The sequence below is a fragment of the Salvia miltiorrhiza genome, chromosome 4, assembly GCF_028751815.1.
Source record: "Salvia miltiorrhiza cultivar Shanhuang (shh) chromosome 4, IMPLAD_Smil_shh, whole genome shotgun sequence".
Classification (NCBI taxonomy): domain Eukaryota; kingdom Viridiplantae; phylum Streptophyta; class Magnoliopsida; order Lamiales; family Lamiaceae; genus Salvia; species Salvia miltiorrhiza.
Window position 1 is genome coordinate 29,852,414 of NC_080390.1, and position 24,777 is coordinate 29,877,190.

A 24,777-nucleotide genomic window follows, 5' to 3' on the forward strand; every position below is an offset into this window, starting at 1 on the left:
TCGCCATCTGATTTAGAGACGAGGGAGGCCGCGGTGGCTGCCATTGCCGAAGATAATTATAGTTATTAAATAATTTTAAATTATTTGATAATAAAAATTAGCATTACACATTATTACTCCCTCCGTCCCACAAATCTTGACATGTATTCCTTTTTGGGTCGTCCCACGAATCTTGACACATTTCCAAATAAGGTAATAATTATTACATTCTCTCTTCTACTTTATCACTTTTATTACCTTCTCTCTCCTACTTTATCACTTTTATACTTTATTAACTACACACTTAAAATACTAATCTACAACTTCTTAATTCCCGTGCCGAAATCAAACGTGTCAAGATTCGTGGGATGGAGGGGGTATTATAGAGTAGTACACGCCATAATAAATAAATAAATAAATAAATTTTTTCATACACAAAATAAATAAAAAGTTATAACATTTTAATGAAGGGAGAAAATAAAATATTTTAAATTTTAAATTTTTTAAAATTTATTCATTTTTGATGATTTTTATACTATATTAAAGATCTCTTCACGAACTTAAATTTAAAATGTATATTAAATATTTTTGGTAAATATCATATTAAACCCTGAATTATACCCATTTTTATCGAAAATACCTTGAATTATAAAAAATATTCTCTAAACCCTCAAACTATCAGTTTTGTATCAAATATATCCAACATCCATTTTTCGGTCACCAGAAACGTGACGTGGCTCGCCGGATGCCACATTATTATTTATATTTTATTTTTAAAATGACATGGCATAAAACGACGTCATTCTCATTACTCTCGTATCAGTGCTGATCGTAATCTCCCTTAACCCAACGCCGATCTTGGGGTGGCAGTCGAAGGCTGATAGCTCCGGCGGGGGAGGAAAACGACGTCGTTTTATGCCATGTCATTTAAAAAAATAAAATATAAATTACATTGTGGCATCCGCCGAGCCACGTTACGTTTCTGGTGATCGAAAAATGGACGCGGATATATTTGATACAAACCTGATAGTTTGAAGGTTTAGAGAACATTTCTTACAGTTCAGGGTATTTTTGACAAAAACGGATATAGTTAAGGGTTTAATATGATATTTACCCAATATTTTTTCATGAATCAAATTTGAAGATATTTAGAAAATAATTAAAATTTAAAAAAAAAAGAGAGAGAGAAAATTGATAGGAGAAGAGAGAGAAAAATAATGAAACTCGTGGGCTGGCCCGATTAACCCGCCATCCGAGAGGGTTAGGGTTGAATATTTTCAACCCGATAAAAATTACAACCCGATTTGCCCGTAACCGAATAAACTGGCACCCGATTGGGTCAACCCAACTAACCCGATGGGCTAGCCTGAAACCCAAATACTTAATATTAAATATTTAGATATACAAATAAAAAAATGACAAATTATTATAAAGTCTCATCATTTCACTTTTCTGTATTTTTTAGATGTTTTGATTCTATGTATTCAAACTATTGTTGAATATTTTATTGCTTTTTCGATAACAAAGTTGAACATTTTATTGTTACCAACTTATTTTATATGTTATGTAATCTTTATATATTTTTTCAATATCTTATATTTTTGCATTTCATGCTTGCTATATAATTTATATCTTTGATTTCTATGTATATTTTATACATTATACATTAGATCATTAAAAATAATAAAATACAAATGATTATTTTATTTTTACGCATTTAAGCCGACTAGCCCAATGGTCTAACCCAAACCCGAATATTTAGGGATAGGGTTGAAAATTTATAACCCTACAAAACCTCCAACCCGATTAGCCCGCACCCTATTAACCCGAAACCCGGTGGGCTGGCCCGATTGACATCCCTATATTTTTTATTTATTTTTAACGACCGAAAATTCGGTCGTTAATAATAAAAAATTCGGTCGTTATTAAAAAAAGGACAAATTGCATGAAAATACCCCACTTTAATCCAAATTTGATTTTTTGGCAATCTTTTTAATTGTTGCAAAAATTTCAACGAGCTTTCAATTTGTTGCAATGTACGTCCGGATAAATTTTCCGGCCAAATTAAATCCGAGTTGGCAGTCGGAATGCCAACGTGGCATCAAAAATGCCAAATCACACTCACAAACCCCCCTCACACGTCAGCCTCCCCCTCCCACGTCACTCTTCCCCCTCCCAAATGAAATGCCACCTGACCGCCCAGATGAACGGCCGCCGGCTGTCCTCTAGCCCCCCTTCCGCGTCTATGAGATTCCCCAATGAGTGGTCGAGATTCCTTCAGCCCCAAATCACGCAGTCGCTCAGCTCCTTCGAGTGGCTGTGCGCCACCGCGGCGGAGATCGAGCCGCTAGAGTTGGAAATCTTCTCCAATTATACCAAACGCCCCGTCTGGTGCGTCGAACCGCCACGCCACCGCCACCATCTTCCCCTCGCCTCATCTCTCTCCACGTCTCACCATCTCACAGTGCACACACACACACACACACACACACACACACACACACACATGGGCGGAGGAAGTAGTGACGGTGGGAGATTGGGGAAGGGGAAGCGTCCGATGGAGGTGGAGAAAGGGGGAGAGCCGACGGAGGTTGAGATTCTGGGCGGCTGTGGCGGTGGTGGAGGAAGTGAGAGAGATGGTGAGAGCCAACGGGAAAAGGGGGATGGGGAAGAGAGAGAGAGAGGGCGACGTGCGAGGGGGGAGGGGGGAAAAGAGAGAGAGAGAGGGTGACGTGGGGGGTGTGATTTGGCATTCCGGCTGCCAACATGGATTTAATTTGGCCGAAAAATTTATCCGAACGTACATTGCAACAAATTGAAAGCTCGTTGAAATTTTTGCAACAATTAAAAAGATTGTCAAAAAATTAAATTTGGATTAAAGTGGGGTATTTCCATGCAATTTGCCCTTTATTTTATAAAAATAAAAATATTTTTTTTCTCTTTTTAACGACTGAAAATTCGGTCGTTAAAAATAAAAATTCAGTGGTTAAATTTAACGATCGAAAAAACGGTCGTTAAGACTCGGAACGACGATGCAAACAACGACCGAAAAAAGCGATCGTTAAATCGGTCGTTAACAATATTAACGACCGATTTATGGATTTTAACGACCGAATTTTCGGTCGTTAGAGCCGCATTTTCTTGTAGTGGATGCAGCATACTAGCTATCATAATATACTCGAACTTAGGCTCTGAGCCCATCAGTCATCGGCCCATTCTTAGGAAATATAATCGGCAAAATGTTTCTTTTGGTATAAAGTACTTCCTCCATTCCATTACAAATGTCCCACTTTTCATAATGAGATGTCTTATTCTTTTTTTGGCAATATATTCACTCTCTATAACTAATACAATTTAAATAATTTTCTGTTGGGAACTTAATGAAATATCATATTCCTTGTTTTGATGATACCAAAATCAATAGGTTTCTTTTGTAATAGACTAGAGCTCTCGAACTCAAGTGTTAGAGTTCTTTTTCTAGTTTAGCTTGCTGTTCTGAAGACTGAAGACTGAAGTAGCCGACTGAAGCAACAGTCGAAGAATCAGTTTTGAACTGATTACTTAATGCGTGCCACGTGGATTCAGCGGACTGATACTAAAGTCAAGTATCAGTTAAACATTCTTCCTCGGACTGAACCTCCAATGTTCAAAGGAAGCCACGTATTCCAGAAGTACAGCCGCATTAAATGCAGAGATCTCAGGATCGTCATTTCTCTGCAGAGGACACTCCTCTTTGGTGATTACCTTTTCAGAGATGTCGCATCTCCTGCTCTTCAAGATAGTTGTTCTCACCAAACAAGGAACCTCGAAGATTGAAGCCTCAACCCAAGTTCAAATTACTCTCTAACGGAAGAAATCTTGAAGACCCTCTCCGCCAACGGATCTATTCAAGACTTCTCCTATAAATAGCGCTCGAGGATCACTTCAATCTTCACCGATTCAACAACATAAACTGAAACTCTGCCAAAATGTTTCTCAGCTAAAGCCCAGAATCTCCAAAGTTTGAATCGAAGAAGAGAATCCCAAAGCCAAAAATCAGTCACTGCTGATTACATAAATTCTCTTAGACCTTAGGCAAACCTTGTTTACCCAAAGCCTAGGTCAAACTAACTGCAAAGAACTTGTTCTTTGAAGTTTAGTTGGCAAGTTTTCAAACCTCTCTTCGACCGACAGAATCGAGTGTTTGAGTTGCAAAGGAGTTCAGGAAGATATTCTGTCTCCGTGAGATCCTAGTGACTAGAGCATGCTAGGAGTGAGAAATCCAACAAGGTGTGTTGGTACTGAAGATTGGATCTTCAGTTGTTTCGGTTGTGTGCACCTGTAAGCACATGTTCAGGTTTGCAGTGCACCAGTAAGCACTTGCAGAGTGAAGTTGTTAGTTTGATCAACCGACCGTGGATGTAGGAAGTGTTTTCCGAACCACGTAAATATCTTTGTGTTATTTACAGCTTTCAGTACTTACGCTCTTATTTGTGTTCTTCCTCTTGTAAACTGAAAACTGATTAATTGCAAAGAGAAACTTAAAACTAACAACGTGCTCAACTCACAGGCTATTGCGAAATAAAAGTTTTCCGCTGCGTGTGTTATCAGTCTGACTGATCTATCTTCTGATAGTCAGTAAAATTTATAACATCTCTGTTTATCAAACTCGACTGAAGCTTTACGTGCATCAGTCAAGTTCTTTTGACTTAACTGATAACTCCTTACTGAAGAGCATTCAATATCAGTCGTCAACCCTGTTTTGGTCAAAACTCTTTTCAGTAAACAGGTGTCTGAGTTTGTGTTCAAAGTTTCGTTTTGATCTCTGTGTTAAGATCGAAAAATAGCCTATAGGTGTATTCCCCCCCCCATACACCTATTCGAGACCCTCCGGACCTAACATTTTCACCAACCCACTTTATCTACTTTCTATTTATTTTTTAATCTCTGTGTCCAAAAGTAATGGGACATTTGTAATGGGATGGAGGGAGTATTTTTTTTTTTGAATCAAATTTCTAATTCTTGTGTTGTTTTAAGCCTTTGTTCGAAAACTTTAACCATGTGATAAAAAAAAATACTCACTCATATAAAAATAGTTTTAGGAGGGGTGATACTGATATTTTAAATTATTACTAAGTGTCATATGAGTTGAAAAAGGATTCACATTAAAGATCATATGCACCCATATTTTCTTTTTAGTCCGTTCATGAAATAAGTATTTATTTTTCTTTTTGGCAAGTGTACCCTACACAATCCTTTAATTAATACCATCAAAAAGTGAGACTCTTATTCCACTTACACCACACTCAATACATTTTTTAAAATTTGTGTCGTCACGAAATGGGTACTCATTTTATGGACGAAGGAAATATTAATTAAAATGATGGATCATGCGTAGTAAAACAAACAAATAAATTGATATATTAAAAAAAATATGTACTTGTTGTGGAATATTATTTTAAATTTAATAAGATTATTTTTGATGAATAGTTTTCAAATAAAAAATTATACTAATTACTTGTTATATGATGGAGGATTATAAAATAAAAAATATTTTAGAACTCATTATAAAAAGTACTACTTCCTTCGTTTCGTAAAAATAGTCGTATTTTTTTTTTTGAAGTGTCCACAACAAATAGTCCTAATCTATTTAAGGACACTACTTCACAATAAATTACCCTTAATATATAATTCATTTCTCTATTTTGGTGAGATCCACTCTTCATTCATAATACAATTAATTATCATTATTAATAATATCTTGGGTAAATATCAGTTTTTGACCCATCGTTTGAGCGTTTTCTCAAAAAAATCTCACCCTAAGCATAATTACAAAACAATACCCATCGTTTAATTTTTTCTTATTTATGGCCCGCAAAAAAATTTCGGTCATCGGTAAATGACGTGTTCCGGCCAAGTTCCCTATTAGTAGTACACCTAAAATTAAAAAATCAAACAAAAATCATTATTGAGAACACGTCATTTAAAACATAACAGGTTATCTTCTTCCGATCTGCCTCAGGAATGAACCCTAAATCGCGCCTCTTCTTCCAATCTTCCTCGCGCCTCTTAATGAGGGCTGAATTGTGCACCAGCGCTGTGCTTAACAGTGCTGGAATATCTCTTTATCATTATTAGTATTTAATGCTATTATTATTATTTTGCATATTTGGTACTGCGCTGACTTGACAGGTTCGACTTTATCAACCGAGAAGTAAATTTGGCTCCCATCTCTGATAGTATCCTAACTTTGGCTTCCAGCGCAGATATTAGGCTTTAGCTCCCAGTGCTATTTATTCATCCCAAAGACGAAGATCACTGTAATAGGGGCTTAGGCCCAACTACTTGTGTTAATGGGCCTAAGGGCCTTAGGTTTACCTTAGTGCATATAAATAGAAACTTGCTTATTAGATTAGGGAGAGGGGACTCTTTCATTTTTACTCTTAGCTCACGTTGTAAAATATAAATTCTCCAACTAGTGAAAAACACTTGAATGCCCGTCCGTGGATGTAGATCCTCGCGATCGAACCACGTAAATCCCTGTGTTGTTTATTCGTTTTATCGTTTTTAGTTTAGGTGTTGATTTTAAACCCATCACCTTTTTTAATCATTTTGCGTGCGATTCCTCCTTCGCCATTTCCTCCCTCCACCTCCGATTCCTCCCTTTCCTGCCATCTCTTTCGTCAATTCTTCTTGGGTGTCGTCATGATTAACAGTGATGAATCGGTGTATCCAAATCCAAGAGAATATTTTTATAGAGAATGAGATTTACGCATATTTCATTAACAAATCTCCAAGCAATCAATATAAAAATAAAAGGTTAACAACCTAAAAGGAAGTCCTTAGCTACTCCCATGTGTAAAAAACTCTTACTTTTACAATTCATTTTGGCCTCCATGTGATGAATTTAAATTATGTTCTATAATAAAACCAAGGGATTCAACATGAAAGGTAACCAATCACTTACTAACTGGATATCAAAAAAGCATTCACTGGCGAGATTCTTTTTCAAGCAGGGAGTGGCAGACAAAGATTCTTTTTCTAGCGGGGCGAGAGAGATGGTTGCGGAGGGAATAATCGGCGGAGGAGATGGTGGGGAGGGAGGAATCGACAGTGGAGGGGGAAGCGACGGAGGAGTCCCGCTGCTGTGTTGATCGGAGGTAGGGTTGAAGACGGTATTCTTTTCTTCGTGCGATGAAGAAGGCTCAAATTTGAAAGATGATCTGAAGATGAACCATTATGTTTTAAATGACGTGCAATAATTATTTTTCTTTTATTTTTAATTTCAGGTGTACTACTGAGATGACACTTGGCCGGAACACGTCATTTATCGATAACCGAAAAAAATTTGCGGGTCATAATTAAGAAAAAAAATGAAACGATGTGTATTATTTTATAATTATATTTAGGGTGAGATATTTTTGAGACAACGTCCAAATAATAGACCAAAAATTGATATTTACCCTAATATTTTTATGGTGGTATCCTTTCTTCGTTCCATACTTAACTATTTTTATTAAACCTCGTCTCAGTTTTTAATAGGATTATTTTTACACGAGGGAAGGAGTATTTTTTCCCCCTTTTATATGCATCGATTTCAAATTGTGAGAGAAGCCTTCACCGCAAGAGAGAAAAAAAGAAAATGCTGCAATACCCTGCGTTCATGACTCAGTACCCATGGTCGACGCGGGTTATTCCGACGTCGTATCTGTTGCCGGCTCAGTGGCCCCAGCCCCACAACGACGAGCTCCTTCTCGCCATGGAAGAGTCCGAGTACGAAGATAAGGTCCTTCCCTCAATAACTCTTCTGCACGCATAACTAATTCATACTTACGAGCTCTGATTTTTTTAATTTTTGGGCAATTTATGATCCCTAATTGATACTGGAGAAAGTTTTTCCGCGATGATTGCTTGTTTTGTGCGGCTCCAAAAGTCGATTTTTTTTTTTTTTTGTAGAATTTTTGGGTATATGATTTTGAGAGTTAAAAATGGGTAAATGGATCCACTTTTTTTGTTTTGTTTTTTCTCATTCTTTCTTTTTGGCTCTGAGTTGGTTGATCTTTACAATTTTACAAATTTTAGTGCGATTTTACTCATTATATCAAATATTTACATTAGGGGCCCATGGCCATGAGCTTCAGAGGTTTATTCCAAAGTAGATTGGAAAAATGTGGCTCTGATTCATAGTGGATGAGTGATGAACTCTGAACTAAAAGGATGAATTTTTTTTGTATAATTTTTAGGATAATTTATGGAAGCCGTTGGCATTTAAGCTCCAAATAGTTGCAGAATCGGTTGTAACAATCGTCGTAGAAGCATTTTTAGCAGCTCTAGGGCTAAATGGTAGATGTTAGAGCATTCTTGACCTTAAGATTTTTATCGTAGTTTGGAAGCCTTTGACATTCACTCACCTCCTAACAGATGCAGAATCAGTCGCAACAATTGTAGAAGAAGCATTATTGCGGCTCTAGAATGTGACTAAATGGTAGATGTCAGAGTATTGTTGACGTTAAAATTTTAATCGTAGTTTGGAAGCCTTCGACATTCACTGCCCTCCTAATGGTTGCAGAATCAATGTTAGGGTATGACTAAATTGTAGATGTTAGGGTATTCTTGACCTTAAGATCTTTATCGTAGTTTGGAAGCCTTTAACATCCACTCTCCTAATGGTTGCAGAATCAGTTGTAACATTCGTAGAAGAAGCATTATAGCATCTGTAGAATTTGTGACTAAATGGTAGATGCTAGTATTCTTGGCCTTAAGATCTTATCGTAGTTTGGAAGCCTTTAACACACGGTCCTCCTAACAGATGCAAAATCAGTCGTAACATTTGTTGAAGAAGCATTATTGCGGCTCTAGAATGCGACTAAATGGTAGATGTTAGATTATTATTGACCTTAATATTTTAATCGTAGTTTGGAAGCCTTCGACATTCAATCCCCTCCTAATGGTTGCAGAATCTATGGTAACATTTGTAGAAGAAGCATTATATAGCAGCTCTATGACTAAATTGTAGATGTTAGGGTATTCTTGACCTTAAGATCTTTATCGTAGTTTGGAAGCCTTTGACATTCACTGTCCTCCTAATGGTTGCCGAATCAGTGTAACATTTGCAGACGAAGCATTATAGCAGTTCTAGAATTTGTAACTAAATGGTAGAAGTTAGTATTCTTGGCCTTAAGATCTGTATCGTAGCTTGGATGCCTTGGACATTCACTCCCCTCCTAATGGTTGCAGAATCAGTCGTAACATGAAGAAGAAGTATTACAGTAGCTCTTGAATTTGTGACTAATTGGTATATTAGCTAGATTATGTTTAGTGTTGGGGTTAGAGAAGATTTGAACTGCTTGATTGATTGGCATACTTGTGATTAATGCCATGATATTATCTGAGTTCATGGTTAAATCTTAGTTGAGTGTATATGTTATGACCTTGAAGTTTAACGATTACTGCATCTTGATCTCATTTTCTTTTTCTCAAATCAAGCATATATTCGGAGATAAGTAATGGTTGTTTGTCTCAAATTTTGCAGTGCAATGAAATTAGGAAGGCAAATAGCAACTTAACCATAATTGGGAAAACAACAGTTGATCATGATAAAGAAGATTTTGACAATGATGCGGATGATGATGATGCTGACAATGCAGAAGAGTCTGAAGGTGATGAATTTGAGCAGGAGACTGGTTGAGAGAGAGTTTATTTGTGTTGCAATGAACCACCAAACTTTTATATGTGCCACCCATACAAGATTTGTAGGATTTGAGATTGTCAATTGAAGACTCAACATTGATTGATAGTTTCGCCTCACATAGAAAAGGTTGCACACATTTATCATAATCTCAAATGATTCAAATGTTTCTCTCCAATTAATTAAAGGGTTCATCAGAGTTTGTGTTCCCAACTTTCATCATATTACAAAAAATGTCATCAACTTATGCTTTCACTTAAACGATTCTCAACTTTGGAAAAAATTAATTTATGCTTCTGTCTTACATAATTCGTCGACGAAATGATGAATAATGTTGTTGGATTCTTAGGTGAATTCTTACGGTGACTCGTTCCGTCAGTCGGATTCTATAACGGTGGTGACAATTTTTTTTTTTTTGGAAACCATTATAAATTAGAGACATTAACTATGGTAGATCCATTAATAAATAGGTGACAAATGTTTTATGCTCGATCGACAAAATTGATTTAGTTGAGATACATTAACATATACAACGATACATTGTAGCTGGCCGGCGATAGGAAAATGCAATTCATCTTCCTTTTAATAATTTAGTTGAATTTGGATTTCCTTACTTTCTTTCTCTCATTATCGTCGGTTCCACTTTCAATTTTCTTTCAAGAAAAGCAAAAGTGAATGATTCTTAAACTTTCGTCTTGAAATACACACACACACACAAAATATGACTTATATTATTCTTTATTGCTGCTGATATTATGCGTTGAGCATAATTTGTATACTTGAAGTTGAAGACTTGTTCAATATCTGTCTCTATCCTTTGATTTTACAACCCCAAAATTTTGGAGTACTTTTCCCCATTCTTCTAGGTAGGGCTATAGACAGGCCAAACCGCTCGCGAACTATTTGGAGCTCGGCTCAAAAAAAGTTCGTTTAAATTCGTTTAGAGAAGTTCGATAAATAAACAAACCAAACTTGAGCTTGGTAGTATTCGGGTCGTTAGCTCGTGAACACGTTCATTAAGTTATTCAGCTTGAAAAATATAAATTATTAGTAGGTACAACTTATATTTATCTACTAAAAATAATAATAACTGTATTAAATCTTCAATAAACTTTGTTTGTTATAAGAAATTAATTAATACATTTATTATTTTGAATGAAATAATCTATTTTTAAAAGAAAATAATCAATATTTTAAACATAAATTTAGAAAGTTCGTGTAGGCTCAATTAAGTTCGTGAGCCTCAATGTATTCGACAAACAAAGTTTGGGATTTGATTCGATACTTAATAAACCAAACTTGAACACACTACTATTCGGTTCGATTACACCCCTGCTTTTAGGCTAGTAGCGTTGAAATTACTGCGATTCTGTAGCTGCTCTAATTCTCTCTATTTTGACGTTTATAATTTGCTTCTCAGTTTATACAAATTATACCCTTTTAAGGAATATGGCGAATTCGAATCACGATTAAAACAATTGAGGGAACACTAGAAAGGGGTTAATTTCATTTAATTTGACATGCATTAATAGCAATCGAATAAAAAAAAAATCAATTAAATTTCAACTATCAAGTTGTCACAAATGTGCAACATGGTTATGTAACACCTTTTTGCAATAGATGCATGCTGAGTATCAAAGATTTAATATAAGGGGAGGTTTATGTTGCATGATTGAGTATTTTTTATTTTTAAGGATGAAATGTCTCAAATTTTTTTTTTAATGATATATAAATCAAATAAAACTAGTTTAAATGATATAAATAATAAAAAAAATTGGATATTGTAAAATTTCACCCATCTACATAAACAAGAGAAATCTTATCATTTTTTCTCTATCAAGACTATTCCTAAAAAATAAACACTCTCTAAGTTTACAAAATTTAGAAAATTTTAGAGACCAAGAACAATAGTAAGTAAGTTATTTCACGAGAGTTATGTCAAACAAAGTATATTTACAATAATATTTAAATAGGAAACATTAAGACACACTTAGTAATATATTTAATAAGATCGAATATTTCCATATATATTTTTTTCATGCAATCTTATACTACTAAGTAAAATTTGCAATATCATGATTTCGAGGGTAGTTGTGATTTTTCCATCTAAAGGAAGATGTAGTCTCATGTGAAACCGATTTTTTTAAAAAAACCACCTTCACAATGATACTTTATAATGATAAAGTATTATTTGTATGTTGAAGTAGTGTCATTGTGAATGTGATTTTTTTAAAAAATCGGTTTCACAGGAGTTTTTGTTCTAAAGGAAAAACAAAAAAGAAAAGGTAAAAGGAAAAGGAGAGAATAATAGACCATTATCATCCAAATTATTTTTCTATTGAAGTTAGAAGAATGAGGACAGTGGGGATTGAACCTAAATCTCTTTCATTTTTATTATTTGGATATTTTCGAAGAGATTTAAAACCATATTTTTCTAATTTCCTTTTTAAATTATTCGTCCAAATTAGATTTTATATGTTTCATTTTATTAGTTATTAAGAATTATATATGGATATAATATATTACTCCGAAAAGGAAGCGTAATGTCTCTCGCTAGGGTTTCGTCTGCGCCCTAGTTTTCCGATGTCTGCGCCGCCGTCCGTCCGTTCTCCGGCTGGTAACAGCCCTCGGACCACAATCTCTATGAGTGCCCCACCCAAGTCTACAGTGCAGCAGACCACTCTGAATCCCTCGACAACAACACGAATGGTAAACCCTACCCTCAACAACCTTCAAATCTTTGAGAAAGATGACGTCCCAAACAACAGCTCCACAGCGAACATGGACTCTCCGACGCCTGGTAACAGGCTGTCAAATCCTAGTAAAGAAACTCCTCTAAAAGAAGTGGGAGGGGCGGCCACCAAACCCTCTTTTGCGGCGGTTACGGCGCCAAAATATGTCAGGAAACCGGATATTATTGCTCACAGGTATAATCGGTTCCAACCAGAGCGTACGGGGGATACCTATACCATCACTATTCCAATGGATTTTTACGAACAACAAGTTCAAAATTTCAAACATGCTGTCATTGGTCGTCTCCTTTTGCGAAAGGGAGATAAACCAAGATCTACGGATGATCTTAAACAGGAGCTCCAATTACTTTGGAATGTGAAGGGGCAGTGGACTCTAATTCCCATGGGGAAAGGTTTCTTCACGCTCAAGTTCTCTACAGCGGAAGACAAGGTTTCGGCAAAACGTCATGCTGTTTGGGATTTATCTCGTGGTTCAATCCGCATTCGTGAATGGATTAGAAACTTCGACCCTTACAAAGAAGTTTCTTCGCTCTGTCAAGTCTGGGTGAGAATCTATAATTTACCGGTGGAATATTGGCATGCAGAGGTGATTTCAGCCATCGGTAGAACTCTTGGATCGCCGATCAGAATTGATAGTCTCTCGGCACATGGGGAAAAAGGGAATTTTGCTCGTATCCTTGTCGAATTAGATCTTGCGATTCCGCTCCAGGAATCGGTTACCATCGATTGTGGTATTGCCTCTTTCTATGTGGAGTTCGTGTATGAACGTCTCCCTCTTTATTGTTCTCAATGCAGGCTCACAGGTCACACTGTTGATAAGTGTAAGAAACTTTTAGCACGTCAAGAAAATAAGATTGCGGAAGAAGCTAAAGGGAAACAAGTGGATAATGATGCGACAGTGGGAGATGGGTTCACTACAGTTAAGAACAAAAAGTCTTGGAAACCGAGACATGAAGGTAAAGCTTCGGGTTTGGGACAAAAAACGAATAATGGCGTCATGGCTAACACCTTTGAAGCCCTAGCCTCCACGGAACAGAATGTTTCTCCTGCTAAAGATGGATTGGTGGAAGAAGATGTTGACAGCGAGGAGGAGTTCGATGGTTCTGATCTTCTGGAAGATGTTCTCAAAACGTCTGACGAGGCTGAAGTTGCTGCTACAGAGGCTGTTGCGGAACAAGGAAAAGAGCAGGAAGAAGTGGAGACCCAAGCTCCGACGGCCCAGCCACAGGAGACAGAACAAGTGTTACAAAATCGGATGACAGATCAGCGCGTGGTTGAGGCCATTACTCAAAAAGATGCAGCTGCTAAACGGAGGGAAAGGCCGCCTGGGTCTGTTGCCCGAAAGAACTTGATCATTCATGACGACAGCATCAAATCGCGCCTCCGAAAATCGGATTACACACGCGCGGCGCCGGATGCAAAAGCTGAGGAATTTATTAATAACAGGATGACTGTTGCAGTGGAAGCTGGTCACAAACCACGGGATTACACCATCGATAAAACCTCTTCTTCAAGTGGGCGTTTCATGGATAATGTGGCTGCTGGCAACTGGGCGAAAGAGGTGGAGGCGAGAGATGTTCGCCGTCCCACCCAACACAAGTAATTCTCCCATGAATATACTCGCTTGGAATGTCCGTGGCCTAACGGACGAAACCAAACGAGTTCTCAAGGAACATTGCTGTTCCTTTAATCCGGTGATGGTTGGTATTATTGAGCCTAAGGCTACTTTCAATCGTGCTTCGGTTCCTTACTGGAGGGCCATTAACTTGGTTCCAATTCATCAAAATCAAAGAACAGATATGTGCTCTAACATCTGGATTTTTGCACATCCTAATCTCTCTTTTCAAATCATTTTTTCCTCTGATCAAACTGTTATCATCGATTGCATCTGGCAGGGTTTTGATTATAGGGTGGCGTCGTTCACGGATCTAATTCTCATCAGATGAGACGTCAAATGTGGGTTGATCTCCTCGGCTACTTGAATGATTACTATGTCATCGTTGGTGACTTTAATGCTGTTAAAGGGGCGCATGAACGCATAAGTACCTGCATGCCTGCTGCTGCAGCTTGCAAAGACTTCTGTGATTTCATTGACTACTCTGGTCTTGTGGAATCGCCAACTACGGGTCTTAGATTCACTTGGTCTGGAAGACGTTTTATGCCGTCACATGTTGAATCGATTTTAGATCGGGCCTTTTATACGGCTTCTTTTGCGGATCATTGGCAAAGTGTTCATACTCATGTCTTCCCCAGGATCACATCGGATCATTCTCCGATTCTTCTGATGTGCCAGCAAACAAACACTAATCAAAGACGGTTTTTCAAATTTCTGAACATGTGGACAGAGCATCCGGAGTTCAGCGATCTGGTGACGAACTCCTGGACGGGGATGACAGTTGTTTCGTGCCCCATTTACAATGTCATGTCTAAGCTTAAGCGCCTTCGGAAAGACATTACGGCTTGGAATAGAACGGTTTTTGGCAATGTGGATAGATTGGTGATGGAAACGCAGCAGGAGCTTCTGCTTATTCAAGAGCAAATTGCTCAAGAAGGTTATACGGAGGAGCTGTTCAACAGAGAGGTGGCGGCTCAAGCTACGGTTAATGTGAATCTTTCTAGAAAAAGTTCTCTCCTGCAACAAAAGAGTCGCGTCAAATGGCTGCATGACGGAGACCGTAATACTGCTTTCTTTCATAACATGCTTTGGTACAAGCAGAGGCGGCAGGCGATCTTGCATTTAGAGGTCAACGGCAATATGAGTTATGATCAACAGATGATTGAAGATCACATTGTGGATTTCTTCTCCAATCTTTTTAATGCGCCTGTTTCTGATGTGGGAGATATCACGGCGATTGAGGCGGTTATTGATCATATGGTCTCTGATGATCAAAATTTGATGCTTGTTAGAATTCCAGATGAGGAGGAAATTACTGCGGCTGTTTTTGACCTTGATGCTAATAGCGCTGCGGGGCCTGATGGCTTTACTGGCAAATTTTTTCACATTTGCTGGCAAACGATCAAGGTCGACATCTGGAAAGCTGTTCGCACTTTCTTCACGCGTTCTTATCTACCGAATGGTTGTAATTCTAACACTCTCATCATGATTCCAAAGAAAGAGGACGTGACCTCGGTTACTGATCTTCGTCCTATTGTCTTGTCGAATTTTTTTTCTTCAAGATAATATCCAAAATTCTTGCCAAGAGACTCAATGTCGTAGCAGAAAAGTGTGTTTCTCCGAACCAGTTTGGTTTCATTAGTGGCCGTGCTATCCATGACTGCATTATGCTTGGCTCGGAGGGCGTCAATTGTATGAATCGTTCCAATGGCGGAAAGAATATGACTTGCAAAATTGATATCTCGAAAGCCTTTGATACTCTTCGTTGGGATTTTTTGTTGGATGTTCTGAGAGTCGGTGGTTATGATAGTAAATTCATTAGATGGATTGAAGTGATCCTGCACTCGGCCAAGTTATCCATCCTTGTTAATGGGAAACTTTTTGGGTTTTTCAGTTGCTCGAGAGGGGTCAGACAGGGTGATCCCCTCTCCCCCATTTTATTTGGGATTGCAGAGGATGTTCTCAGCGCTTTATTCCACAATTGTGTTTCTTCTGATCATTTGCATCCCATGAGATACAATCGACAGCAGAGCTTTCCCACTCATCTTCTCTATGCTGATGACATATTAGTTTTCTGCAAGGCTTCTGTGCAAAACGCTAAGACTTTGAAGAAAATCCTGGATTACTATAGTTCCATATCTGGGCAACAGGTTTCGTTGGCCAAATCTCATGTTTTCTATGCGAATAAAGTGGATCTAAGGCTTCGGAGAAAAATAAATCGTCAACTGGGTTTTGCTGTTGGCACGATGCCCTTCACCTATCTTGGTGTTCCTATCTTTGTTGGTAGAGCCAAAGCCTCGTACTTAAGAGCGATTCATGACCGCATTGCGGCTAAATTTTTGAGATGGAAAGGTTTGCAACTTTCTATGGCTGGCAGGTTGTGTCTCATCAAATCTGTTATTCAGAGCTCGGCGACTCACTCCATGCTTGTTTACAGATGGCCAAGATCGCTCATTTACAATCTTGATAAGCTTTGCAGGAACTTCCTTTGGTCAGGTGATGTTAATAAACGGGGCAGCTGTCCTGTTAACTGGGAAAGAGTTTGTTCAATCAAAGAGGAAGGCGGGCTTGGATTAAGGTCTTTTGCTTTGATGAATAAGTGCTATCTTATGAAAATGGCGTGGAACATCATACATGGCAAGGATTTTGGTTACTCGTTACTCAAAGCGCGTTACCTGGATAACTTCTCTCACGCTAGGCCAAATGTCAGCTCTTCTATTTGGCTTGGAATTCACGATGAGATTTTATCCCTTGTGGAGGACTCGTACAGTTTTATTGGCAATGGGGAAAGCACCAATTTTTGGAGAGACGATTGGATTGGCTATAAACTTGCTGAACGGTGCTCCGTTCCTTTTTTCCTTCTTGAGTCGCTCAACTTCACTGTGGCTGATTATTTTTATGACGGTGTCTGGCACTTCACCCAGAATTTCGTCAACAACTTTCCTGAAGTAGTCTGCGATATTCTTCTTCTGCCAATTGGGACGGATTCGGACACTAGGTTTTGGAAGCATTCGATACATGGACAGGTCACCTCTGCTCATGCCTTTGCGAATAACTGTCACCGTTTCCCACACGTCAACTGGGGTACTTGGATATGGGAAAGATTTATTCCTATGCGTAGATCGCTGGTTGTGTGGCGGGTTCTGCACAATCGCCTGCCTACTTATGACAGCTTAATTAAGCATGGCCTAATTAAGCCTAATCACTGCCCCTTTTGCTTCCGCAATAACGAATCCATTGATCACATATTTTGGAGCTGCATGCTGGTTCGTGAGACTTGGATTGATTTCTTAGATTGGTTTAATTTTGGTCGGAGTGATCACATACCTGGTATTCACAATTTTTTGGCCATCGCCTGGAATCTCAAACATAGCTCGCAAGTGAATTCTTTTTGGAAGGCTGGCATTATCACGTTTATTTGGATGATTTGGGTTATCCGTAATGATTGTGTGTTCGAGAATCATACTTTCTCCAAATTTCGTTTGCTCAGGATGGTTAAGGTGGCTTTTAAAGAGATGGATATGTTTCAGAATCTTGGGCACATGCACAATTCCTGGAGTGACTATTTAACTCTGCGTCACATTGGAGTTAAGTCTAGAGCTGCGGCCCCGCCTTTGTTCAAGTCCGTACATTGGTGGCCGCCGGTTTCCCCTTGGATTAAAGTTAACACCGATGGGTCGGCACAGGGCAGTCCTGGCAACATCGCTGCGGGCGGAGTTTTTAGAGATCATTTTGCTTGGGTTCGAGGGTGTTTTCACTATAAGGCGGGTGTTGGTTACGCCTTTGAGGCCGAGCTTCTCGCGGTCATTATCGCCGTTCAAATCGCTCATAGCAAGGGATGGCGTCATCTTTGGATCGAAGCGGATTCTGCTTATGTGATTCATACTTTAGAATCGCGCTCCACTACGGTTCCTTGGAGGTTTTATGCCTCTTGGCACCACACTCTTGAGTTACTTCATGATTTTCAGATCAGGATCTCTCATATCTACCGGGAAGGTAATAAACCTGTGGACATCATGGCGAATCCAAGTATGTTAGAAGGTTGGTGGCCTTATGAGGTCGAGGACATCAAAAAGGCTGTTCGGCTGGATATGGGATCTCACAGCCACACACGTATTATTCATGGCAAATGATTTACAGGAATTCTCTGGTGTTGGCTTTGGTTTTTTTGCAAACACCTGTAAGGCACGTTTTTTGGTTGGAAGAATTGGGCGCCGCTTGTTTTGGGTTTGGCGTTTTTTGAGCTGGAGTGTTGGCGATAATTTTGCTGTGTTCGAGGGAGTTCGGTGCTGGTTTATCGCCGATTGGCTCTGCGGTTGGTGTCAGATCATGTATCGTGTGGAGTCTCTTAGTGAATCAGTTGTTTATGTCATCGACGAACTGATTTTTGGAGTTTCATCTCCGCTAGTTTGGTTTATTCAAAGTTTTCTTACGTTCAATTGGCAACCACCTGTCAATTGGTTTTGGTTCAGGAATTTTCACAAGCACCTGCTGGGCGAGCAGCAGATAAACAGGCGAAACAGGAGATGGATGAAGCGCTGCTGTTGGTGGGTGAGCAGTTCGGGTGTAATGTTGGGTTGGGGTGTCGGCGATGCTCTTTTAGTGTCCGGGTGCGCTTGGAGCTGGGGCGTCGTCGGTCGGATCTCGTTGGATCTCCGCGTCTGGCTCCCGAGGAAGTCTCGCGTTGAGTTTACTTGTGAATTAGTTGCTCCAGTCATTGACGTGCTGATTCTCGGAGTTTTACCTCCAGTTCATTGGTTTCTTCAAAGATTTCTTATGTTAAGCTGGCAGCTCCACGCCAATGGGCATTACTGGATTGGGAATTTTTACAAACATCTGTTGGGCGTTCTTCTTGTGGGGCAGCAGATGGCTTGGTATAGCCATCTCTGGGGGAGTTTAGTTTCGGTCGACACTTCTTGGGTTGTTGCTTGCTGGCATCGAGCTGTTCGAAACAGGGGTTGGGTGATGTACCAAAGTTGGTGGGTGAGCAGTTCGTTTGAGAATGATGTCGTGTTGGGATGGGGTGTCGGCGGTGCTCTTTCAGTGTCCGGGTGCGCTCGGCGCTGGGGTGTCGCTGGTCGGACCTCTTTGGATTTCTGCGTTTGGTTTTTTGGGCTTTCTCGCAGTGAGCCTCCTTTGGGAATCAGCAGCTTTTGTCGTCGACGCACTGATTCTTGGAGTCATATCTCCGTCTTTTTTCTCAATTGTTTACTTTGCTTTGTTTGCGGTTTCTTGTTTTTTGGTTTTTGTTTCTTGTTGGTTCTTTTTGTTATTTTGATTCGGTGTTACTGTGTTTGGAAGCCGAGCAACTTAGGGACGATGGTTAGGCCAGAGTCTCTGAAGTTGTCTCACTTCCGCTTTCTCACAGTTGTCTAGACGAGTACTCTTTTTCCCTTTTAAGAATTTTCCCTCTCGGGTTTGTCTTAAAGGGGTTTTAATGAAGCTCGGCCCTTAGTTTGCTTCTTTGTGCTCTCAAGGGTTTTTTTAGGTGCGTTTTTTCTTTCTTTCTTTTAATAAAATCTTATTTAATTAAAAAAAGAATTATATATGTTTCACTTTATTCTACTACACAGTTCTTTAAATGAACTTATGGTGATTCAACGTACGGATATTATGTAGACGACGACAACTGTTGAATTCAGTACTACCATTATATGGGTAAAACTCCATAACATGCCGATTTCTTGCATGGAACCCTGTATTGGGGAGAAAATTGGACGTGCGGTTGAGATGGACAGCGGAGGAGGCGGGTTGTGCTTGGGAAGATCTACAAGAGTGAGAGTCTATTGATCTACTAATGATCCTTTAGTTCAATGTGTACCCGTAACTGCTGAAAGGTCCATGAAGGAGGTTAAGGTTCTTGTCATATATGAGAGACTTTCGGATTATTTTTATTTTGCATGTTGTAAACTCAGTCACCACATCAAGAATTGTGAGACAGTCGAGGGAACTAAAGCCAACCCACCATTTGGGAATTGACTCAAAGCCGAGAGAGGAATTGATTACCGACGTACTGGACGACAAAGGTCTACACCACGAGTTGGTCCCGCGAGGTCGTGATAAAGGACCACAACCCCCGTCGAGGGAACATGGTATATCCTCGGGAGCCACCACGAATTCTGGGAGTGAAGAGACTACAGACAATGAGGAGTCAGATGAAATAATTGATAGCATGGAGGGCATCATCGAAACTTCACATAGCTCTGGTACAAGGTACCCACAGTTGGGCAACAATGAAGAAACAAATAATGCTCTGACTGACGTCATTGTGAACATTATCTCTATAAGATGGAAGAAATTCGCCAAGATGAGGCAGGAGCTGATACTGAAATCCCACATAACTCTATACTCAAATATGTGAATATCATATCTCCAGCAAAATCTAAGTTAAATCTGAAAGGAAAGGGCTAGAAAAGACGCGCAAGAAGCCACACCATTGGCTCATCTAAGGAGAAAGCATGGAACAACGATAATAATAAAGTGGGCAAGAAACATTTGGGGGAAGGTCTTGAGGAGATGGAACAGAGGAAATCAAAGTTTAAACCCTTGAAACTTATTGACGAAAATGACCAGTTGGATTATGAATCGCCAGAGGCTGCATCGCAGTCCCGCTGAACATTATGAATTGCACCATTTGGAATGCACAGGGCTGGGTAGCTCCCTTGTGTTCCATGAGCTACGCCAATTAATTACTGATCACTCACCGACGTTATTGTTTGTTTGTGAGACTAAACTTCCTGTCAGTCGATACAAATGGTGGCGTACAAATATGGGTTTTGATGGGCATTTTGTTGTTTATTCGAAAGGGGCGAGCGGCGGCCTGATGTTGTTTTGAAGGCACCTTGCTCGATGACAGTTAAGAGCTATTCTTTTGGGCACATAGATTGTGTGATACACAATCGAATAATTTTTCTTGGCATTTTACTAGTTTCTAGGGAACCCGGATACATCTCAGAGGGTTCACTCTTGGGAACTAATGTCCCGACTTTCTTGTTGTGATATGGATATCCTCCTATGGATTATGGGTGGGGACTTCAATGAAATTCTTAGTCAAGAGGAGTATAACGGAGGAGACGAAGACCATGGAACCAAATGCGATGCTTCAATGCAGCCCTCACCTTTTGTGGTCTAAAATCCTTACCATGTAATTCAAAATACACATTGTATAACCAATGGCAAGGTGAGGGTGCCACTTATCTTCAGCTGGGTAGATTCTTGAGCAACAGAGATGCAGTTGACTTCTTTGGCGGCCTATCCACCGTTGCTCTGGATACTTACGGATTAGATCACCAGGCTGTCTTTATAAAGCTTTGATATGAGAGATGAATTTCTCATTTCAGGAAATGGCCAGGGTATGTTTCACTTTTGAGCAAAAGTGGCTCATTGACACTTCGCTCGCAGCCAGTGGCGGAGCCAGGAATTTATATTGGGGGGAGGGGGGCTGAACTTTAACTGGGGTTCCGCCCCCAGATTTAATTTTTTAGGTATTCTGTTACAACAATGATAAATAATATTTTCATAAATTATATAGTTCCAGTGCATTACAAATAAGTTAGGAATAAATACTTGGTGAACTAGTTGTTTCTGTTTGATAAGCAATGACAATTGACTACGACGTGTACTCATCGATTGAAAACGTTGCAATATCTTCTCGTTATCAATTGTTGAGAAAATATCCTTCATTTACTCATCATTCATACGATTTCGTAAATCACTCTTGACAATCTTCATTGCAGAAAATGCTCTCTCAACAGAAGCAGTGGCTACGGGTAAAACCAATGTAAACCCAATCATCCGATAAACCAATTGAAAAATAAAATGATTGTCACGTTTAACCATTTCCCAAGCAAGATCGACTTCCCAAATTGGTAATTGTAGAAAATCAAGGATCATGTCGTACAAATGCTATAAAATTACAGAGTTGTGGAAGACATAAACAATCACTTGTTAAATAGTGCATATTAATAATGGTATTACAAAATTATTGTGAAAAATATAAATAATTACTTGTTAAGAAGTCTTTAGGATACCAAGTAGTAAAATGCATGAGTTGATCAATGTCGAACTGAGTGAAAGAATTTATCGGATCAAGACATGCCATGCACCTAAGTAGATCAGTGCTCGCTTCCAAAAAATGATTATTCATCTCTTGTATGATTAAATCAACAACCTAACATTGCAACAATAACAACTTATTGTAAAGAAACGAAAAATTAATACATAAAATTAATCAATTATTTAGAAATAAAAATAAATACCTCAATTAAAATCTTCACACGGAAATAATACTCTGCCTTTTATAACCAGATCGAGTTATAGTGTCTTCCATATGAATTGAAGAAATAGCATGCACCTCACAAAATCTATTTACTTCATCACAAATTATTTCTCATCCAGTCATTCTGAAGTCATGTAATTGAAATTTCACTTGTATCAATCAATGACATGGCTTGCACAATATTTTTGATCCTTTTTCTGTAAGGCAAATGACAACTCATTTTTGATTCCTAACAAATATTTCATCAAGTGCATCACAAACACAAACTCGTAGTTGTTCATCTTTCCAAGCAAACCTCTTGCAGTACTTCTAACTTCAGAGCTTATGGTATCATCACGTACATTTTCCAACACTCTCTCAACTGAAGGCCACATAGCACATAAACGAAGCAATGTAAAATAATGTGAGGCCCATCGAGTATCTCCAGGTTTTGCCAAACTAGTTTCCTGATTTTGACCTCTTCCACTTATCCTTACTTCATCATTTAGTTCCTTCATTAATCTCTCATGTTGTAACATTCTAAGTTGATCTTTTCTTTTGCAAGATGCTCCAGTCGTATGCACTATCATGGAAACATAGCTACAAAAGTCCTTCACCGACATAATATTCTTGGCAATTATAATTGAAGCTGATGTGCAAAACAATGAATATACATGACATAAAGATTTTCTTCCAATATACATGAATATACAATGAATATACCCATTGAACTCACCTCTTATGTTTGTAGCTCCATCATATCCTTGACCTCTCAATTTTGAGAGATATAAACCATGTTTCTCAAATAAATCACTAATAGCATCTTTCAGAGAATGTGAACAAATATCAACAACATGTGCAATTCCAATAAATCTTTCAATCACACATCCTTCACCATTCACATATCTAAAAACTACTCCCATTTGCTCTTTCAATAAAACATCTCGAGCCTCGTCAATCATTATAGTAAACACTTTATCCCCAATATCATTAATTATAGCAAGTGTAACCTCTGAAGCACAAGCACGTGCTAAATCTTTTTGAATTTGTGGGGAAGTCATTTGATTGTTAGCAGGAGCATTTGAACCCAAAACTTTGGAAACAACATCATTATGATCACTATACCATTGAAGCAACTCAAGAAAATTACCTCGATTTGAAGAACTAGTTGACTCATCATGTCCACGAAAAGGCAATCTTTGCTTCAATAGAAAACGAGTCACAACCAATGAAGCCGTCAAATGGAAGCGATAAGCAACATCCACCTCACGAGCATTTGATCTAAACATATTTGCCACACTATGTCTTTGATCTTTAAATGCTTCAAATTGTATTCTAGCATTATTGTTACAGCTATTGGCATCTCCAACATGCTCTACAAACTTTTCTAATGTCATTTTCCAATTGAAAAAACCTGTTTTCGTAAATGCATCTGCTCCATATCCGGGTGCTTGAACATATAACACCAAAAATAAAAGCAAGCATCCTTTGATACGCTATACTCTAGCCATACAAACTTTTGATACCAAGCATCTTGAAAACTCCTTTGTTGATTGCCATACTTTGTTTTCGGATATATATATGTCCAACTAGTTGACAAGGTCCCATAGTTAAGTACTCTCTCCGTACTTGATCTTGAATAACAATCTCCTCAATTGGTTTTCTTAATCCAGGATCACGAACAATTTCATTTATTTTTAATTCAACTTCCTCTTGCGCTTCAACAATAGGGACATTAGAAGCAATGGAAGAGCCACCTCTACGTGATTTTGTACCACAAACTGAAAAAAAAAAAAAAAATCTTTCAAGAACATAGCTACTGACCAACAAAGGCACTAGATAAATAGACCAAAATTATTCTAATTTCTAAGCTATTAGCAAAAGCCAACAACCACAAACTAAAAATAAATAAAAAAAATATTCTTTCAAGAATATAGCTACTAACCGACAAAGACACTAAATATATTGACTAAAATTATTCTAATTTCTAAGCTATTAGTAGTAGCCATTTTTATGAATTTCAATTCTCAAATCTTTATTTCACTTTTCAATAGATGAGAGGACTAACCAAACCAAGTGTGTGAGTTGCGACAATGTGGCGGAGCGGCGTGGCGTGGTGGTGCGGCGCAAAAAAAGCAATAGGTGTGGTGCTCGTGCCCTAATTGTATTTGCTAATTTGGTTTTAATTGTATTTACTAATTTGGTTTCGATTTTGAAGGGGATGTGGAAGAACTTGAGAGTATTTTTAGATTTTTCCAATTTCTATTTATATTTATTATTTATGATTAATAAAAATAAAAATATTTTTTTTAATTGGGGGTGGGCCCTTGAATAGCTCCGCCATTACTCACAACTAGGGGTGTCTAATCGGGTCGGGTCGGGTACCCTACCCGAAAATTGCGGGTACCCAACCCCGACATTTCGCCAAAACCCCCACCCGATACCCGTCCCGCCAGCACCGTCGGGTACCCTAATACCCGACACGGGTACCCGACGCGGGTATTAG

General features: G+C 38.7%; 2 protein-coding genes across 2 annotated transcripts; one reads left to right on the plus strand and one right to left on the minus strand.

The window, feature by feature from the left end:
- Positions 1-7,503: 7,503 nt before the first annotated feature.
- On the plus strand, positions 7,504-9,759 carry LOC131019701 (uncharacterized). The gene is made up of 2 exons (XM_057948292.1): positions 7,504-7,744; positions 9,491-9,759. Exons 1-2 carry the CDS (start codon positions 7,601-7,603, stop codon positions 9,644-9,646), a joined length of 300 nt encoding a protein of 99 aa, XP_057804275.1. The 5' UTR covers positions 7,504-7,600; the 3' UTR covers positions 9,647-9,759.
- A 12,688-nt stretch (positions 9,760-22,447) lies between these two features.
- LOC131023262 (uncharacterized) lies at positions 22,448-23,668 on the minus strand. Its single transcript, XM_057952806.1, has 2 exons — positions 23,008-23,668; positions 22,448-22,920 (listed from the first exon to the last, which is right to left on the minus strand). The coding sequence occupies exons 1-2, from the start codon at positions 23,666-23,668 to the stop codon at positions 22,448-22,450; spliced, it is 1,134 nt and encodes a 377-aa protein (XP_057808789.1).
- Between the last annotated feature and the right edge of the window lie 1,109 nt (positions 23,669-24,777).